Genomic DNA, 18,566 nt, shown 5'->3' on the forward strand with positions numbered 1-18,566 from the left:
TCCTTTTACAGACAAGAGAGCGAGAGGTAGTATTGATTGAATAGCTTGCATTTTGTTGTTGTTGTTGTTGTTGTTTGTTTATCGAGACAGGGTTTCTCTGTGTAGCTTTGGAGGTTGTCCTGGAACTTGCTCTGTAGACCAGGCTGGCCTTGAACTCACAGAGATCTGCCTGCCTCTGCTTCCTGAGTGCTGGGATTAAAGGCGTGCACCACCAATGCCTGGCGAATAGCTTGCATTTAACCAGCACCAATGATCAAGCCAGGCAGGGGAGGGGCATTCATCCAGGCATTCCTCCAATATGACAATATTTATGAAGAAAGCAACCAAGCTCTGTGATTAATTTTTTTTTCCAAATGCATTTTGCTATACTTTTGAAATACTAAGAAAAAGTCTATATTTACTACATTATACTCTGTGTGCTAGGAAAACGAACCCATAATACATTCCATAAATATCTGTGATATCTGATATAGTCGGACACATATATAGACATAGATAATGAAGTCAACTGAGCCACAAAACCAGCAGATTCATGTAGGTGATGGTTTGGACAGCTTGCTGGAGGCTGTGTATGGATTCCATTAGGGGCAAGAAAAAAGCCCCGGGGTTAAATCATAGAGATACTTGGTCTTCCACTACCTCAAAACTGTACTCAGTAAAAATCCAAAATGTGATTTCCTCCAGGTGAAGGCAGGAGCAGGGAAGACTATCCCAGAGGACTATGATCCCTCTATCCCAGTAGTCTCAGTAGTAAACACCAGCGTCTCCAGGGTGAATGACCAACATTGCTACTTTCAGCTGCTATAAAGGAATTGGATTCTTCCTATTTCACTCCAGCCTCCATCTTCTCTGCCTTAGCTGATGTGTGGTGGTGGTGGTGGTAAGGTGCTATTAAGCAAGAGCAAACCTTGTAAAGGACACAGAAGAGACACAAGACCACCTATAGGCTGAGACTTGATTGTGTAGCATACCTCAATGAGCTTGAGAACCAAGAGTTAAAAGAATGCACGGAAAGAAGTGTTGCAGCTAAAATGAAGATAAAAATGAAGCCACTAAAGGAATACGAAGCCTCTGCTCTCTCTAGCTACCACTAACACCAAACCATGTCCAAGCCCTCGTGAAATTAGAATAAATCCTCACGATAAGGAACTATTTATTTCGGTTTCTAGAATCCAATTCAATAAAAGTTACCAGGCATGCCAAAAAAAGAAGTCCCAAGAGAAACATGCATCAGAAACAAACTCAGATGTGGGGATGTGAAGCAGATTTTGGAATTATCAGATGAAAAACCTGGAAAAACACTGTGATTCATAGGCTGGTGGCTCCAATTAAAACAGAGAGAGCATGAAACATCAAATGGGTGATGTCAACAGAATGATACTGTAGAAAAAAAAGAAAAGAATGCTAGAAATCAAAAGCACTGTAAAAGAATTAAATAAATTAAATAAAAAGAAAACAACAAAAGCACCATAAAAAGCAGGGCATTGGTGGTGCACGCCTTTAATCCCAGCACTCGGGAGGCAGATGCAGGCAGATCTCTGTGAGTTCGAGGCCAGCCTGGTATCTAGAGCGAGTGCCAGGATAGGCTCCAAAGCTCCACACATAAACCCTGTCTCGAAAAAGCAAAAAAAAAAAAAAAAAAAAAGCACAATATGTCAAAAATAACTTGGGTCTGTTCAACATAAGACTCAGCAAGAATAAGGGAAAAATCCTCAAGCTGGGAGACCGGTCAAGGGAAGTTACCCAGACTACACACAATGAGAAAAAGAAAGAAAATTATAGGACATCCAAGAACTATGTGGAGATCTCACACATGTAGTAAGAATAACTGAAATATCAGAAAGAAAACACAGCCGATTAGTAATGAAAGTGTTTGCCAAAAATTAATAACACCTAACCATATGACCAGAAATCTCAGAGAATGCCAAGCACACACAATTCTGGCAATACTATGTATATACATCAAACCCAAAGAGGCAATCTTGAACTGGGTAACTGTATGGGGGAAGTGTATCCTCCCTATAGTGGAACCAAGCTAAAAATTAAAACAGATGTCTCCTTAGAAGCCACTAAAGACAACAGTAAACTATTCAAAACCACAATGTACTAATAAACTTAGAACTTTATATCCAGCCAGATAATTCCTTAAAGGTGAAGAATTCTAGATGCCATTCAGTGGTAGGTAGCCTGGCATGCATAACCCACAGCCTAGCGGTTACATGTGGCCAAGGAGACCTATGAATACAGTGCAAAAATTATAATATATTAGCATTTTTGCTCCACATAAAGAAATATTGCTACAGAAGAATATAGGCAGAGAAGTATGTTTTTTTACTCCATTGAGCCAGAGGATAACTGCTTGCTTAAAACAACAACAGTGATAAGTTAGTAATATTCATTTCAGCAACACTCCTTTAGAAGGAACTACCAGTTCAATAATAGTAGTAGTAAAATCTCATTGTTTCAAATTCATTTACACTTGAAAGTTTTCATTTTAAACTTAGAAAGAAAACTTTGACAATGCTATATTTTACATGTTGAAAGTCTGTCAAAAACTTCTATATAAATGTCTGGTGCCCCTAGGGATCTGCTGGTGGGAGGTCCCCTGGACTTTGCAGGGATAGGGACTATTGGGATGTTGTCACTAAGCCATGCCTTGGAGGGGACTATGGGACTCAGTACCTCTCTCCCAGTTCCTTTACTGTCAAGATGTGATCTCTTGCTTCAGCGTATGCTCCCATCATGACCTGCCACCTTCACCAGAATCCCAACATAATGGCAGTGCCCGATAGATGATCTGGACCAATATAAGTCAATATAAACTTTCATATATTTCATAAGCACACCACATGAGGTATTTAATCACAGTGATGCAACGTGACTGCTGCACTGTGTAACATTACATGTTGAGTTAGTGTTTGCACAACTGTACAGAGACAAACGAAATGTACTGTGTTGGTCAATTTTCCCTTGTTATAATAAAAATACCTGGGGATGAGTGCTTCAAGGATTCTGGAAAATAAAAATTCACACGGCATGGTGCTACAAGTAGTAAAGGCACACTTGGCTGCATTGCATTATAGGTATCAAGAGGGAATATGAGCAAGAGCATCAGCTGATATGACATCACAAACAGCCAAAGAACAAAGTGGTCCAGTATTGTTGTTCTTTAACAAACCATTCCCAAGAAACCAGGGTTCTATGAATACTACATTTGTTCTGAATATGATATTGACCCTACTAACCTAATTGCTGCCTGCTAATGCTGTCTGAAACAATGGACATCTCAACCTCCTAAAATAGTTAAAGAATATCCAAATGATAGCAGCATGTCCCCAACTTAATACTTACAGAGATGATACTGTCAATTTTATTTGGGATACAAAAAAATTTTAATCCTGATTGTTGCATCTATGCTACCATTTCTTCATTACAGGACATTAAAATGCATGGCTGTACATATGACAGCCAGTAACTATGTCAGAGGAATACCAAACCTTCCAAAAGGTTCTATTTAGATGTGATTCTTATGCACTGCTGTTTTCAACCTAAAACATTATCATCACTAGACACTAGATTACAGTATATGCTCACAGGTGTACCACATCCTGTCACATTTGACAAAGCCCTTCCATTATGTCTTACCAATGAGAAGTCTGCAATTTTAGACCTTTAACAAGAATTCTGCTTTCTACTGGTAGAAGAAATAAATGACTAAGGAGGGAAGCCCTTAGGTGCTCTGGCTTCAACTCCATCTTCTGCCAGCTATATGTATACCAGCTAAAGGTCAGGGTTTCATCTCTTTGGCCTTCTTGTTCCTAACCCTACTACTTGGAGTTTGCTTTATCCCAACACTTCTTTAAGGTCTCCAAATCCAAAAGAAACTGTGCATACCACATGTACATTCAAAGTGATCTTAAGCTTTACTTCATTTTTGTCTCCACATATACTGGTGCCCAAGTTCATCTAACAGTAGCTATGCTATAATTATTTTTACTTCCAAATATACAGACACTTCTGATCCATGACACAACTGCATATGAAACTTAAATACTATATGATTTATTTTTGAAGTCAATTTTTTACATGCTTTGAATTTAGGGATTTACCTAGACAATGTGAATGCTTGTGTGTTCCAGTATAATAAAGAAAACCCCAGGCTAGAGAACAATTTAAACAGTACAGTTGCATTCGAGGAAACATACTGGGACAGTTTAACATAATAGGTTATAGACATAGACTTGAACTCGCTCTGTGAATTCCAGCTTCCTCATACACAAAGCTGGGATCTGGTCTTTGCATAACTTGCTCATATACAGAGTTGATGGAGAAGGATGCACACAATGACTATTTTGATGTACGCTAAAGAGTAAGAGGTAAACTCTAAAGATCCTGGGGTAGATAAAACCACTGAAAGGGCAGGGGGAAAAAGAAGGAATAAATTCATATCAAAACTGATATTTGCTTTGTTATATGGTAGGAAAGCAATCAAAAGAGTTTTATAGAAAGCAAGAAAAGAAATGCATAGCAACTTCATATGATCCTAGAAACTCAAGATATGAGGGGAAACATGGGGCCAAGCCCAGAATAAATTGTGCTGGAGCAAATGCAATCTCAATGACTAACAGTCTACAACTCTATGGGTTTCCTGTTCCAAGCTGCTTGGACCAACAGCCTCCAAATAATGTGGTAAACACAAGGAGGAAGTTATGTTTATGAGCATGTTCACAGCTGGGCTGGCTTTGAACCACTTTAAAAGTCTGGGAAAATGAGGCTTGGGGATACAGCTTAGCAATAGAATATGTGCCTAGTATATATAACACACTAGGTACAACCCACAGCAAATCAAAGGAAGGAAAAATGGAAGCTACAACAAAGGCCTTTGGTGATAAATACTTCAATACTTTGGAACTTATATGGTATCTGTAGTTGGTGTTTTGTCAACTTAACTGAAGCTAAAGTCATCTGGAAAAGGGAAATTGTCATTGAGAAAGTCCAACAGGTTGCTTGTAAGAGAGCCTGTTAGGAATTTCCTTGACTAGTAATTGATATGAGAAGTCCTAGCCCATTGTGGGCAGGGCCTGAGCAGAATTTTAGCAAAAGCCCACCTGAAGGAGGCAAGAAGGGCCAGTCAAGCAGTGATTCCTCCAGTCTCTGCTTGAGGTCCTGCCTCCAGGTTACTCTCCTGCTTCAGTTCCTGACTGGCTTCTCTCAAATGATGGACTGTGATTGAGAGGTATAACACAAATGACCCTCTTCTTTTCCAAGTTGCTTTTGGTCAAACAATCAACAGAAAGCAAACTAAGGTAGCAACACCTGTGAGTGTGTTTGTGTGTGTGAGTGTGTGTGTGTGTGTGTGTGTACATCTTGTCCCTGACTATGATATGACTTAGGACTGCTCTACTTTAATGGTAAAGTAAGCATGCAGTCAGCAGAAATTTTAGATACTTACTTTCTTCTGGGAATAAATGTTCAAGTCATATTCTCTTACATTATTATGAGGAAATAACTCAAATCTACACAGTTTACTTTGTTAGCTATGATTCTTGATAGTTTTAGTATATTAAAAACATTTTAACTGCGTTTTTTTCTAGTACTAGTGGTAGTACCTAGGACCTTGATGAGACCACCACTCTGCTCTCTCTATCACTGTGCTCTGTGTATCTGCCACTGTGCTCTCTCTATCTGCCATTGTGCTCTGTCTGTCTGCCACTGCGCTCTCTCTATCTACCACTGTGCTCTCTCTATCTGCCACTGCACTCTCTATCTACCATTGCTCTCACTGTCCACCACTGTTCTCTCTCCATCCACCACCGTTGTTCTCTCTCTCCCCACCACTGCACTCTATCTGCCACTGTGCTATATCTATAACTTCCATTTCAAGCTTTTTGAGACAGTGCACCTCAATAAATTGCTTCACAAGGCTGAAGTGTATAATCCTCCTGCCTTAGCTTCCAAAGTAACTGAAGTTGTCAGCCTATCTCAACTCACTGTATTTTCAATCTAGGATGGGGTCATCAACGAGAGGCCTCACCATAACTTGAAGATCATCTGTACAACCATACATATTTAGATGCTACTAGAATAAAACACAACCTCTGTCTGGAAAAAAAAATTGTTCCAACCTCTTAAGATAAAAGGTGCTTATTTTGCTGGGCGTTGGTGACGCACACCTTTAATCCCAGCACTCGGAAGGCAGAGGCAGGCAGATCTCTGTGAGTTCAAGGCCAGCCTGGTCTACAGAGCTAGTGCCAGGATAGGCTCCAAAGCTACCTGTCTTGAAACCTGTCTTGAAAAACAAACAAAAAAGGTATTTATTTTAAGTGTGTATGTTTGTGTGTCACCATTCTTAATACTAAATGTGTGCTTAGGCCAACACATCATATTAACAAGAAAAATATTCAGATTTTCTTACATTTCATACAATTACCATAAAAATTACCAAGATGGGAAATAATCTTAGTTAGCATTAATTATCAATTTGACCCAAACTACAATCATTGGAGAAGTGTATTTCAGCTGGGGTCATGTCTTTGATGGGTTGTCTCAAATGTTAATTGATGGATGTGTGTGTGGGAGTGTCCCTGTCTACTATGGGGAGCAGCACTCCCTGGTCTGATGGTCCTGTGCTTTTAAGAAAATTAGTTGCACATGAGTCTGTCTTCTCTCTCTAACTCTGCCTCTATCTCTATCAATCTATCTATGCATACACACACAACACACACACACACACACACACAGACACACACACGAGTAGCATTTGTCCATGGTTTTTGCTTCAGGCTCATGCTTGATGAGTTCTTGACTGATTTCTCTCTATGATGGACTGTGGCCCGGAAGTATAATACAAATAAACTTTTTCCTACTCTGAGTTATATTTGGTCAGCATGTTTTATTACAGCCACGGAATACAACTAGAACAGAAATATACAGTAAGAACTAATGGCTCAATTGACCTTATACCAACATGTGTTCATGCCAGGTGATGAGACAGGAGAGTCAATAAAAGCCCTGGGAAAAAGCAACAAACTGCAGGTGGTGAGGACAAGGCAGGTATTGCAGTGTATGAACGGGGCTTCATTAACAACTTTAAGAAATACAAAATGGGAAAGAGATGCCTGCAAAGTGATGGGGAATCCTGTGCCTATAATAGCAATACAAGAGTCTGGATACAATTTAGGAAACTACATAATTATGCTTTCTGAAACAAAAAGCCATTCCTACAATCTCAAGTATGGGACACTGGCTTTTGCTATTAGTGTCTTCTGAACAAAAGTCACCAAGTCTGTTTGGAAGCCCTGAAATCACTACTGTTCGGTGGGAACTCTGAGGCAGCAAACATCTGCCCACTGAAGGTTTTTATAAAGGCTGTTTTTGAAAGGTCTGCGAGAATGCTAGATTATATTTAGAACCGCTATCACTCCAATATTTAGATGGACACATCCAAGTGCCTGAAGGATTTCGGGGGACTTGAGCTGACAAGCTGTTCTAATAGCATGAAATGGAAACTATAGACCAATAAAAAAGACTAGCAAAAAAAAAAAAAAACCTTCAAAATAATACAATGCAGGTCATTTTTGAACAATATAGTTTTCTTTGCCCACAAATTAAAAGTTAACATGAAAACAGCACATGGAAAAAATTAGCTGTTTTACATCTACATATAGACAGCTTTGAATGCTAAAAAATTTCAGTATTTTGATTTGTCTGACTCCTGAGGCTATCTAGCAAAAGGAAACACCCTTACATTGACCTCTTCTCTACAAAAGCAGAGAAATAAATTTCTGATTCCCATGTAACCTAAAGATAGTAAGCATAATACTTACCTTGCTGACATTAGTTTAAAGATGCTTACTTTGAATTATGGAAAGGGAAACTAATAAAATATGTATCATTATACATTTTGGTTCTCAGTTAAAAACAATAGAATGGTGACAGTTGTTTGTAGAATGCTAAATCATAAAGTTTAGATAAGGTAATTTTATATCAAAGTTTAGCTGAACATTATACTGAACTAAATTTCCTTCCATATGTCAGTTAATATTTCAGCAGCAGATTACGTATGATATACTGTTTTCCCTTTTAACAGAAGTAAATTTAACATGTGAACTGAATACATTCATATTAATCACAGAATCAGAATTACAGAGAACTGCCTCTTGCGAGAACCTCTCCAATCTAAACATTGCTGTATAGAAATCACAACAAAACAAATCCAGCAAGCCAGATGTTGCTCAGCACACAAAAGGAAAGCACTTTGCCCTGAATAAAGCCAAATGGAAAGAGAATTCTCAACTCCACATAATACTAATAATTACAAAACACACAAAGGACAGTGCATTATGCTTCCAGGAGACACAAAGACACCAAGCAGCTGGGGGTAGGGGGGGGTGCAGGGCTTTCCAGGGTAACATCAAGTACTTTCACAACTGGAGTTTTATGGAGCCCAATTAACTTTGGCTAGACACAGGAGTCTGGCTTAGTGTGTCCATGCGGTAGCCAAAATAAAGGTTTTGTATGTCAAGAATTACTGTCAGAGTCTCCAATATCTTTCCTTCTTTCCCACTAACCTAAATCTGGAAAATAAGCTAACAGCCAAGAAGATTTTATTACGATTTAAATCAATATTAATTTTACAGCCTTACAAAAACTGCAAAATATTTGGCTTAAGTAAATGGAACAGAACAAAGGTTTTTTTTAAAAAAAATGAAGCAAAGAGAAGGCTTCAGGACCCACACAGCTTTGGAAACAACTAGAAACGTCACCTGAAACACAATAAGGAAATGGTATTTCTTGTTGTCCTTCTCAGTGCATGACCAATTTTAAATGCATGGAGTTAGCCCAAGGCAACAAAGTTCAAACAAGGAATAAATCAATCTTAAGCAGAGAAATATAAACTCAGCTGTGTATTGTATTTTATTTGGATATTACAATGGTATGAAAGTCCCACATAGTTTTAAAAAGATGTCAGCTGAGCACTGCTCTATTTAAACATAGAACCTACTAGTGACCTTAAGGCCGAACTGTCTCCTAGGGTACCCTGGGAAGTTTGCATTACAGATATAAGGTTGAATCAAATATGCCTCTATTCATGATCAATCACATCTGATAATAAAAATGCATTTAACTGCACAACTGAACTGATGCTTAAAACAAATATCAAAAAATAATTTTAAGTAATGAATAGAAAGATATAGGGACTTAACTTCTGAGAATCTCTACTTAGTTAAAGATAGCTTATCAGTAGGAAAAGAATGCACTTAAAATTATGAATAAAAATTAATAATACCTAATATATAAAGCCTTATAGCTGTATTTAACTGTATTAGTTAATTATTAAATGACTTAGGGCATGTTAATTAACTCTTGGATGCTCAGGTTCCTCATCTATAAAATGGAATAACAGTCTCTACGAATAGTAAGGAAATAATCTGTCCTAAAGGCACGTAACAATAAAATGACGCCTAATTATACACTGCTGTAACTATGAGCAGATTACTGCTCAACCCTCATCAGAGAAGCTTCTTGTGGCAGCAAACTGTAATTAATAAAGTGATCTACAGCTGGGTGATATACAGAACGCTACACTTTGAAGCATTCAGTCCAGCATAGGATATCTGTGTCCTTCCCCTCCCCTCTAGGCTCAGGGATCTCTGTGAGAGAAATGACAAAGCCAGTGGACTCCAGGAAGCAGTACTTTCCAAGACACAAGAGGACTGACAGCCACAGGAACTCAGAGACAGTAGCAGCACGCACAAGACCTGCACAGATTCAAACCAGACATCATCCTAGCACGAAAAGGTGGGGAGGGAACACAAGCCCCTCCCCTAATGTAGATGCTATTTCCAACTGACACCTGCTGGGAAAGGAAAAATCCGTTTTCTCCAATGGACTGTCAACGGGTATATCAGCTACACTCCAGAGCAAGCCTCGTGCCCAGCAGTAGTTACTTAGGCCATGTTAAGCAGACTTCATGCTTTGCTTTGATTTGCATGTGCTTTTGTTTTGTTTTGTTTGGACTTTTGTCTTACTGATTTTCTTTTTAAGTTTGCTTGTCTGTTTTGATTTGTTTTTTGTTGTTGATGTTTTTCCTGTTTTGTTTTTATTTGGAGAGAGAGAGACAAAGCTCAAGTATGAAGTTGGGTACAGAGGGATGGAGGCGGGGAGCGGGGAGACCTGAGGGAGCAGAAAGGACGTGTTCAAAATTTATTTTATGAAAAAGAATTTTTGAGATAAAAATTTCCAAAAATAAATAGCATCCAGCACAGGACTCCGGTGATGGGTCTCCCTCTAATACCACCTCTTCCCTTCTAGTGCTTCAGAAGACTATTCGAGTGTCTACTTTGTAGTCATGCTACTCTCATCCAATTCTTTAGTACACACCAATGAGATCTAATGTGATGCTCAAGGGGGACCAAATGGAGGGATTAAAGATCCCTCCATAAGTGTCAAGCCAAGACATTAAATGTTGAAATGCCACAAAATAAAAAGATAAAATTCCTGTTTTATGTCTACTATCAATAGACAGATTTTATATATATATATATATATATTTCAATGCCATTCAATTACTAAGGGATGCTACAAAGATACAAAAAGAGGGGCTAAAGATGATCAGAACTAAAAGAAAAAATTACAACTACTTGAGAAATTCAGGGCATGTTTTACAAAGGAAATATGAATTCAACAGGTATCAAGAGGCAAAAGATGCCTTTTCTTTTCTTCCCTTTTTTCTTTTTTGCAGAGGAATAAAATGGACATGATCTATAGGAGGTGCAAAAGCATGCTAGGAAAACTTAAAGCCCTTTGAGCGGGGCTTGTTAAAGAAAAGTGTGTGTGAAAAAATGTTCCAAGTGACTCAGTCCCCTGAATATAATCAAAGTAGCAATCATCAAATTTTCCTAATTTTCTCATAAAAACAGAATTCTAATATGAAATCATAGTTTACAGTCTAACTGTGATACAGCTGCCAGCCATTTTTACACAGTTGACCTTTGATGACTTTTGACACAAAGGGAAACACATCACTCCATTTCTACTTCTCCTGGGGCTATTAGACAGTTCTGTTTAATAAACCTCATAAAATCTCAAAAGTCAAAATGTGTGGCATTTCCACCTTGCCAATTCGGTGGTATATCAGAAGACCAAGAAACCCGTAATTGGTCAAATGTAATACACTGGACTCAGAATCTGCCAAACTTTTAATTTAGAAGAAACTATTAAAGATGGCTGTGGGATTTGGCTCTCTGATTAAGCCATTCCACACAAGTCTGCATTTTCATCTAATCATCAAGTAGGAAACTATAAAAGTCTTACTGGAGGGAAATTTTAAAATTTAGATTGTAATATGCAAGCCTTTTCTTTCTTTTCAACACATCTCTGTGAAGAAAAATCTTTTAAAGCAGCTTTAAAAATCTATTTTGAAAGAGAAAGCCTAACGTCCTCTGACTTGAAAATCTAACAGAACAAGATACATGCTCTCTATATCCAGTATTGGATCTAGGCACACCAGGGCCATGTATGAAAATATGGCCATTTCTGTCTGATCATATTTAGGCAGTTCTAGTCATCTTTGAAAGTGTTCTTTGAAAAATCTTAAGTTCAGTATGTCTGTGTGTATGCTGTAAGAAAATCTCAGAAGTTCCAAATGTCTTCTTTTACACATTTTGTTTCCCTGCTTCTATATTTGTGCATAGGGAGATGTATCTTCCTTCAAATGAAAACAGTTCTGTCATAGTTTCTGCCTGTAAATACTTGGCATTTTGTTTATTCCCTTAGCGTTTCTATTCTTATGAATGCTGTATGTTACCATCTCTACCAAAGAAGATCATTCTTTCATGACATTCTTCAGACTTTCCATCATACCAACTTGTTTCTCATCGTAGGACTGATGGCCCAATGTTGACCATTCATAGCTATGAGTGAGTTAATGAAAGCTTTTCACCCTGCTTGTTATGGCCATTTACAGAGTGCCTCCTAATGTAGACGAGGGGAAATATTTTCCCCATAAGATTATGTTTCTAAGGATGATGAGGGAAAGGGCGTGTGAGAAGAAAGCATGAGAGCTAGTGTTGCTGATACCGTGTAGAGTAGTTGAGAAACACTGAACATCTTAACACTCCAAAAGTGACACTTGTTCAGCTCTGTTCATAGCAGCATTATTAGTAATAACCAGAACCTGGAAACAACCAAGATGCCCCTCAACCAAAGAATGGATAAAGAAAATATGGTACATTTTCATAATGGAGTACCACTCACCTGTGAGAAACAAAGACATCATGAAATTTGAAGGCAAATGGATGGAAGTAGAAAAGACCATCCTAAGTGAGGTAACCCAGTCTCAGAAAGACAAACATGGTATGTACTCACTCATAAGTGGTTATTAGATGTAAAGCAAAGGATAACGAGACTATAATCCACAGCTCCAGAGAAGCTAGGTACACAAGGAGGACCCTAAGACACATGGACCCTCCTGGGAAGGGAAATTAGATGAGATCTCCTCGGTGAACTGGGGGCAAGGTGGGTGGTGAAGTGGAGGGGATGGGGGGTGAGAACATGAGGAAACAGGAAGGTGGGGGAAGTAATGAAGCAGGAGAGCAATGAAAGAGAGATGTTGATAGAGAGAGCCACTGTGGGGTTAGGCAGAAACCTGGTGCCAGGAAAATTCCCAAGAACCCACAAGGATGATCCCAGCTAAGACTCCTGGCAATCGTGGAGAGGGTGCCTGAACTGACCTTACCCTATAATCAGATTGCTGAATACCCCAACTATTATCATAGAGCCTTCGTCCAGTAATTGATGGAACCAGATGCAGAGATCCACAACCAAGCACCAGGCCGGGTGTATTTATGGGCAGTGCACCAGTTCCTGCTTTGCTGTATGAAGGGTCTTCTGGGTACATCTCAGCATGACAGATGACATCACAGTGGGAACACGACTGTTGTAATTAAAAAAAAAATGGTGCTCGAGAGAAAGATGCCATGCAACAGAGTTCAAGTGGAGAGGGCTTTTATTAGGGAAAGGGATCATAAAAAGGGGAAAGGGAAGGAGAAGACCAGCCTCCTAGGATAGGAGTAGCAGGAGAGAGGAAAGAGAGGCAGAGAGAGAGAAAGAAAGGTAGAAAGAGGGAGAGAAAGAGAGGAGGATGGGAGGTGGGCGGGGCCCTTTTAAAAGGGAATGTAGTGAATGTGCACAGGTGGTGCTCTTAGAGGCTGCAGCTGAGGGTGTATCCTGTCAGAACCCCAAGGACAGGCCAGTACAGAAGCCTGAATATTATCAATGACCAAGAGGGAGGGATCACATGACAATATATATAGCCTGGGAGAATCAGGGGCCTTGCTTTGACAAGAATTCACTTACCCTGAGATCAGCATTAACCCTTTGTGAAGGTGATGTCAGCCCCTCTCTGACTGGTGGCCACTTAAGATTTTCACCACATGAAAGGTTAAGATGCAAATGGATGGAACTAGAAGAAACCATCCTGAGTGAGGTAATCCAGTCACAAAAAGACAAACATGGTATGTACTCACTCATATATGAATTTTAAACATAGAGCAAAGGATTACCAGCCTACAATCCTCTTCACCAAAAATATAAGGAAACATGAAGGATTCTAGGGGATAAATTGCATGGACCCCGAGAATGGGAAGGGGCAGGAACTCCTGAGCTAATTGAGAGCAGGAGGGAAGGGGAGAGGGAGCTGCCAGAATGAGAGCAGGAGAAGAGGAGAGGAGAGGAGGAAAGGGAGAAGCAGAAATATTGAGTTGGGGGAAGAATAGAGGAGAGCAGGATGAGAGATACCATATCAGAGGGAGCCATTTTAGGTCCAAGGAGAGATCTGGCACTAGGGAAATTTCCAGAGTCCTACAAGGATGACACGAACTGACAATCCAGGCAATGGTGGAGAGGATAACCTAAATGCCCTTCCCCTAAAATGAGATTGATGACTACTTTTTATGCCATCCTAGAGCCCTCATCCAGTGGCTGATGGAAGCAGAGGCAGACATCTACAGATATACACTGACCTGAACTCTGGAACTGAGTTGCAGAGAGGGAGGAATGAAGATCGAAGGGGTCAGTACCAGGCTGGTGAAACCCACAGAAACAGTTGGTCTGAACAAGGGGGAACACATTGACCCCAGATGCTGTTGGGGAGGCCAGTACAAGACTGATCCAGTCCCCTGAACATGGATGTCAATAAGGAGGCCTCTGCACTCCAGGGAGCCTCTGGTGGTGGATTAGTATTTTTCTCTGGTGTAAGAAGGGACTTTGAGAGTCCATCCCACGTAAAGGGTTACACTCTGGCCCTGGACACATGGGGAAGGGCCCAGGCCCAGCACAGGAAGATTTGGTGGACTTTGCAGAGCCCCCGTTGAGGGCCCTACCCTGCCTGGGGAGTGGTGGGTGGATGGGGTGGGGGTGGGCTGGGGGTGGGGGAGGGAGAGGGAGAAGGGACTTGAAAAAAGCTTGTTCCCTAACTATAACTAATAAATAAATTTTAAAAAAAAAGGAACTTTGAGAGCCCATCCCACATGAAGGGATGCACTCTTGCCCTGGACAGATGGGGAAGGGCCAAGGCCCAGTGAAGGATGATGTAGTGGACTTTGTGGAGCCCCTGTTGAGGGCCCTACCCTGCCTGGAAGTGGAGGGTGGATGGGGTGGGGGGGTAGGTCGAGGATGGGGTAGGAGGGGTGAGGGTGAGGGAAGGGAGAGGGAGAGGGAGAAGGTATTGACATGTGAAACAAGCTTGTTCCTAATTTGAACTAATTAAAAAAAAAGATTCAAGCTTCAAGCTTATGCAACTCTGGGGGAGACACTCACCACACATGTAGAGGGAAGCAGTGCTTTCCCTTCATCTAACCTTCAGTTGCATGAGCTCTACCTGTGCCATGGACCTGTTACTCATTTGCTTTATCATCAAAGCCTCTGCTCTTGCCTTAGAGAAGGGTGCTGCTTCCTAGCATTTGTGTACACAGGGAAAAGCCCAACTCCCACAGTCATATGATTAAAATTATTACCCCACTACACAGACTTTAACTCAGTCCTGTACCGTGCCAGATGCCCAGGGTTCATGCTCTTCTCCAGGAGTCTTTGGAACAAACTGATTTTTCATTGTTATCTACACAGAGCAAACTTTTTTCTTAACTTGATAGTTACTCTTTTCTTTTACTTTTTAATAAAAATTTCATTTTACATTCTAACCACAGTTCTCCCTCCCACCCCTTCTCCCACCCACTCCTTTCAGATCCCCACCCAGCACATCCCTGATTCACTCCTCCTAATGGGTAAGAGCTCCCAGAGCTCCCATGGTGAGTCCACAAAGCCTGGCACATTAAGTTGTAGTAGAACCAAGCCCCTCCCCCTGCATTAAGTGAGCATGGCATCCCCTCATAGGGAATGGGCTAGCTCATGTACCAGGGATAGATTCTGGTCTTACTGCCAGGGGCCCCTCTGTTGCCCAACTTCACAACTGTCTCCCACATACAGAGGGTCTAGCCTGGTCCCATGGAGGCTCCACAGCTGTTAGTCTAGAGTTCATGAGTTTCCACAAGCTTGGTTCAGCTGTTTTTAGATTTCTCCATCATGATCTTGTCCTCCCTTGCTCATTCATGTATTCCCTCCTCCCTTTCTTGGACTGGTTTCCTGGAGCTCAGCCTGTTTGGGTTTGTGCTAGGTCTTCCAAAATATATAAAGAACTCAAGAAACTAGACATCAAACTACAAAATAATCCAATTACAAATGGGGTACAGAGTTAAACAGAATTTTCATTAGAAGAATTTCAAATGGCCAAAGACATTTAAGGAATTGCTCGACATCCTTAGCCGCCAGGGAAATGCAAATCAAAATGACTCTGAGATACCATCTTACACCTGTCAGAAAAGCTAAAATCAAAAACAATGATGACAGCTTGTGTTGGAGATGATGTGGAATTAGGGTAACACTGCTCCACTGCTGGTGGGCATGCAAACTTGTACAGCCACTGTGGAAATCAGTATGGTGGTTTCTTAGAAAATTGGGTATCAATATATCTTAAGACTCATCGATACCACTTTTGCGCATATACCCAAAGGATGTTCAATCATACCACAAGGACACTTCCTGAACAAACTTCTTTAGACGGTGGCCTTTGGCAAATTAATCATAGCTCCACCTGATCTCTTTCCCAAATCAGTTCAAATATCTTATCCATTTCCATCTCTCAAGCCCCTAATTGCTACTGTGCAGTCATTCCTCATTAACATTTTACTCAGTGGTACAGGCAATGTTAAGGGTAAAGGCCTTCAAAGTGTCATTTCCCTTCCATTAGCTAAAAATTTATAATAAAAAGTTTACCAGAGTCATTCTTCTTAATGGTGTTGTGTTTGTGTGATTGCTTGAAACAAGGTCTATTATGTGTTCCTGGCTGTCCTTGAACTTTCAATGTAGATCAGGATAATCTTGAACTCACATAGATCCACCCACCTCCGCCTCTAAGTGCTGGAATTGAAGGTGTGTACCACTATGCCAATCTTTTGAGCCATCTTTTTTTTTTCTTTAAACCAGCTTTATGGTACAGGTTGTCCATATCCAAGATTTTCTGTACATCCTTTGAGCTCCATGAACTTGAGCAAAGCTTGCCCTTAGATTTATCTCTGATATTTTGTCCCCATGCAGTGGCCTTAAAATGAGTATGCTCAGAAATACATTTGCCCACAAAAAAGCTTTACTTTCTTATATGAATATGTGTAGAATTCCCAGTACAATCACAATGCTTGCATTGCATGAGGAAAGCATTGCTTTGGAAATAACTCTATACTTGCTGGAGGCAGTAACTTTCTCTACATTTTTATTTCTTGAAATTAATCCTTCTTGCTTCATGCTTACCAACATTAGCTTAGAATCCACCTTATTTGGTAACAAAAGATTATCTGACTTACCCAAACCTCATCACAAGTTTTTTCCACCATTCTTTTTGTACCTATGGTAATCCTTCTAGCTTTGTGTGTTTTTTGTTTTTTTGTGGTTTTTGGAAGAATACTTGGAACAAAAGTTCTTAGTAGAGTTTTTTCTTAATTCCCTGATGTAATGCAAGTCTATAAGTCTCTTATAGATTGCTTCTAGGTAGAAGGAATTCAAAAAATGTATAAAGTTTTTAAAGATTTATTTTATTTATTTATTATATAAACACTGTTCTGTCTGCATGTTTGCCTGCACACAGAAGAGGACATCAGATCTCATTTTAGTAGGTTTTGAGTTGCCATGTGGTTGTTGGGAATTGAGTGTAGGACCTCTACAAGAGTAGTCAATGCTCTCAACCTCTGAGCCACCTCTGTAGCCCCATAAAGTATATAACATTTCATATGGCTATCATTTGATAAAATTGGCCTTAGTCCTAATCCCAGCCAATTTGATGCTAATAGCTTTTGCAAAACATTTACAAATGTTGCTCTTAAGACAACATGAATGAGTAACAACATAATTGAGGTTCTCCATTTATGTTTGTCTTGCTGATATATCAAGGCTCATCACCCCTCGTTTCTTATAGGACAGACCCAAAGGTTTGTTTTTCTCCATTGCCTGTTGAGGTCTGTAACAGTATTATTATCACTGATGAACTGATTCACTGGTTCAGAATCAGTACTACTCGGGCGATCCCCAGTACACATGGAGACAAAATCAATTTCTGAAGAATGAAAGACAGGTGCTTACTGTTAAGGCGAGGAGTTTCCCATAGGTGAGGTGAGCAGGGATGTGGTCAGTCTTGGATCTCAATGATTCCATGTACCAATGTTCAGCTTCTGGAAGTTTACTTAGCCGCATGTATGCTTCACCTGGAGAGAGAATCACCAAAGCCACATGGGTGCTGCAATTCTCATGTGTCAATGCACACTAGGATAATGATAGGCACTGTTCCAAAAAGCAAAAGGCCTTGGAATTGCACCAGTAGAGAATCATAAGTCATGAAGGAGCCATATCTGACATGACTTAAACAGTATGCAAAGTTGGACTAAAACATCATGGGGTACACTAGAGAGATGGATCAGAGTCTGCCAGGTGATCAAAGAACCTGAGTTCAGATGCCCAGCACCCATGAATACAAAGTAAAGTGGGGCAGTGTGAGCCTTGGACTTGAAGCTTACTAGACAATTGCCCTAGGTGAATTGTAAATCTTCAGGTTCAGTAGAGACATGTTTTGAAAATTAAGAGCAGAAGCATATTGAATTGACCCAACTGGTAAGCATGTTATGAAGAGTGATAATCTGAGCTTGATTCCAGAACTCCATATGGAGGAAGGAGAGAACTGATTGTCACAAGTTGTCTTCCACGCTCCATATGCACACTAAAGTTAAATGCAAGAAAAGAAAAAAAAAAAGGTGTTATGCAGAATAACTGGTTTTTGAAAATGAAATTGCCAAGCACCATTTAGTTAAAATATTTTTAATTAAATTGTTGTGGGTATGTATGAGCTCTCATGGAGTCATTTAACACTGTTGCTAGGCCAGGAACAATCCTGCAATCTTAGTATTCAGGAGGCTGAGACAGGAGGATTACAAATTATAGATTATGGTGAACTACAGTAAGAATTT

The 18,566-nt window shown here is 40.1% G+C and overlaps 1 protein-coding gene across 1 annotated transcript in view; it reads right to left on the reverse strand.

Annotated features, from left to right (window-relative positions):
* Tmtc2 (transmembrane O-mannosyltransferase targeting cadherins 2) overlaps positions 1–18,566 on the reverse strand; it is a 178,796-nt gene that overhangs the window by 104,678 nt on the left and 55,552 nt on the right. Inside the window, exon 6 of the mRNA XM_035451286.1 lies at positions 17,689–17,810. Coding sequence (XP_035307177.1) covers positions 17,689–17,810 — 122 coding nt within the window. The remainder of the gene's footprint in view (positions 1–17,688; positions 17,811–18,566) is intronic.

The sequence above is a fragment of the Cricetulus griseus genome (genome assembly GCF_003668045.3).
Source record: "Cricetulus griseus strain 17A/GY chromosome 1 unlocalized genomic scaffold, alternate assembly CriGri-PICRH-1.0 chr1_0, whole genome shotgun sequence".
NCBI classification, from domain to species: domain Eukaryota; kingdom Metazoa; phylum Chordata; class Mammalia; order Rodentia; family Cricetidae; genus Cricetulus; species Cricetulus griseus.